Consider the following 2,514-nt stretch of genomic DNA (forward strand, 5'->3'; position numbering starts at 1 on the left):
CAATTTTTACTGAAAATATAGATAAATATCTCCGTTGCCTCTGTGCCGAAAATGAGCAAAATCGGATCAATACTTCCTTTAGCCCCTATATACTTGATATACCGAATTTCAAGCTTCCGCTGAACTTTATACCGTATTTATCGGTTCATATTTAAGATATCTTAGCAAAATTATGTGAATCTTGGATATGAAGTGCTTATGATCCATTTATACCGAAAATATAGAAGTATCTCTCCGATATTCTAAATAAATTCAGATGAGATGTTTTCTTTCCTGAGGGTATAAAATATTCGTTTATTATTATAAAATATACATCAGAACTTAGCCCTTCCTTACTTGCTAAGAGAGTATAATAGTTTTATTCACCTAACGGTTGTTTGTAACACCTAAAACTAATCGAGTTAGGTTTGGAGTTATATATACCAAAGTGATCAGGGTGACGAGTAGATCTAAAATCCGGATGTCTGTCTGTCCGTCTGTGCAAGCGATAACTTGAGTAAAAATTGGTATATCTTAATAAAACTTGGTACACATGTTCCTCGGTCCCATAAGAAAGTTGCTTTCGCAGATGGCCGTATTCGCTCTACTGCCACGCCCACAAAATGGCGAAAACCGAAAACAGATAAAGTGCCATAACTAAGTCATAAATAAAGCTATAAAAGCAAAATTTGGCACAAAGCATCGAACTAGGAAGGGTCATATTTGGATGTAAGTTTTTCGAGAACGTGGGCGTGGCCCCGCCTCCTATTAAGGTTTTTGATATATCTCGTAAACTACTAAAGCTATATCAACCAAACTTTCTAGAGTCATTACTTTTAGATACTACCTTATACAGTCCTGGAGGAAATCGGATAATAACCACGCCTACCTCCCATACAAAGGTTATGTTGAAAACTACTAAAAATGTTTTAATTCAGTTAGGGAAAACACTAGAAACCTTAAATTTCATTATAAAGAAGGTACAGAAGAGCTGTACTCAAATTGGTATATAAAATTTTAAATGGATTTTAAATTAGAGAATATTCACTTCAGCCCACTGTTTGACCCGAACGAATTTATAGAATTTCAGGATATATATAGTTGTATAGTATTTTCAGTTTTTTCTGATTTTAGAAGAGAGTACTAAAGACAACTACTAAATTCCATATGCAGACATTAGCATACACTAATTAAGCTATCTAACTGAGTAACGCTATGTGAACCAGCGTTTTGTTAAGCGCATTTTTCCAGTTCGCTGTTTGGTAGGCGTGGTCTTACTTGCAATTACCGCATAATTACACGGTCAGCGGTCTGAAGTGCATTTGTTGGGCAATAGGAAAATGGTGCGAAATCGATCGAAAATAAAGTGAAAGAAAATGCTTGGCAAGCAATTTTGGTATAAAAACGCAGATCAACTGGGAATTAGGCACAGTTCGCTCAGATCTATCACAGCTTGTAGCTAAGTTTGGAACAATGGCTTTTAAGGTAAGTTTAGTTCAAACACTACCTTCAATAAGTTCGTAAATATTTAATTGCTCCGTTTTGCTTAGGTTTTCGCTGCGCTCATAGTTTGCTTCGCACTGACTGTGGTTAGTGCCTCGCCATATGGTCATCATGAACATGGTGGGCATGGTGGTCATGAAGAACATGGTCATGGTCATGAGGATCACAGCGCTTCCAGCCACGCTTCTGTACATCTAGTCTCACACGACGATCATCATCATGATCACCATGAACATCATGGACACGGCCAAGGACACGATCATGGTGATGGTCATGATTCGCACGCTGAGTACCATTTCAACTATGGCGTTAAGGATAAGAAGACGGGCGATGTCAAAGAGCACAGCGAACACCGCGATGGCCATAAAGTATCCGGACACTACGAGCTGATTGATGCCGATGGTCACAAGAGAACTGTCCACTACACAGCCGATAAACACAGTGGTTTCCATGCTGTGGTACACCGTGAACCCACACACCATCATGTGCCCGATCACGGACACACTAGCTACCATGGTGGTCACGCTGAGGTTGAATCTCACGATCACCAGGATCATGGCGATCATGGTCATGGACATGGACATGGTCATGAACACGGTCATGGTCACCACTCGAGCGGCTTCTCCATCAAACAAGAACATGGTGTAGCCTTCCATCACGGTGGACACGATCATCATGGTCATGGTCATTAAATTGGTATTTCTCAGAAACATTTTAACCGTGTTATGGATTGATACTTGTTGATTTTATGTAAAACCTTTTGTTTTTTACGCTTATCTCAAATTCTCATTTATGTTTCCTATTATACTAATAAAGCAACTTAAAATTAAAAACAAAAATACTTATATATTCAAGTTTAAGTGGAAGTCTTTTGAGGCTTTTAAATATGCCATGATTCAAATCGCAAACGATCAGTTAGTACGAATGTGAAAGCGAAAAGCGATCTGTGTTATCATAAAATAGTTTATGTAATCGTTTGTATTTGTCAGATTCAGTTGAACTAAATGAAAGTGAAAGCATAATAACCTAAAT

At 38.1% G+C, this 2,514-nt stretch overlaps 1 protein-coding gene across 1 annotated transcript; it reads left to right on the forward strand.

Moving 5' to 3' along the window:
* The first annotated feature begins 1,358 nt into the window (after positions 1-1,358).
* LOC105212547 (histidine-rich glycoprotein) lies at positions 1,359-2,306 on the forward strand. The gene is made up of 2 exons (XM_011184573.3): positions 1,359-1,464; positions 1,530-2,306. Exons 1-2 carry the CDS (start codon positions 1,453-1,455, stop codon positions 2,172-2,174), a joined length of 657 nt encoding a protein of 218 aa, XP_011182875.3. The 5' UTR covers positions 1,359-1,452; the 3' UTR covers positions 2,175-2,306.
* Positions 2,307-2,514: the final 208 nt, after the last annotated feature.

Source organism: Zeugodacus cucurbitae, chromosome 3 (genome assembly GCF_028554725.1).
Source record: "Zeugodacus cucurbitae isolate PBARC_wt_2022May chromosome 3, idZeuCucr1.2, whole genome shotgun sequence".
Classification (NCBI taxonomy): domain Eukaryota; kingdom Metazoa; phylum Arthropoda; class Insecta; order Diptera; family Tephritidae; genus Zeugodacus; species Zeugodacus cucurbitae.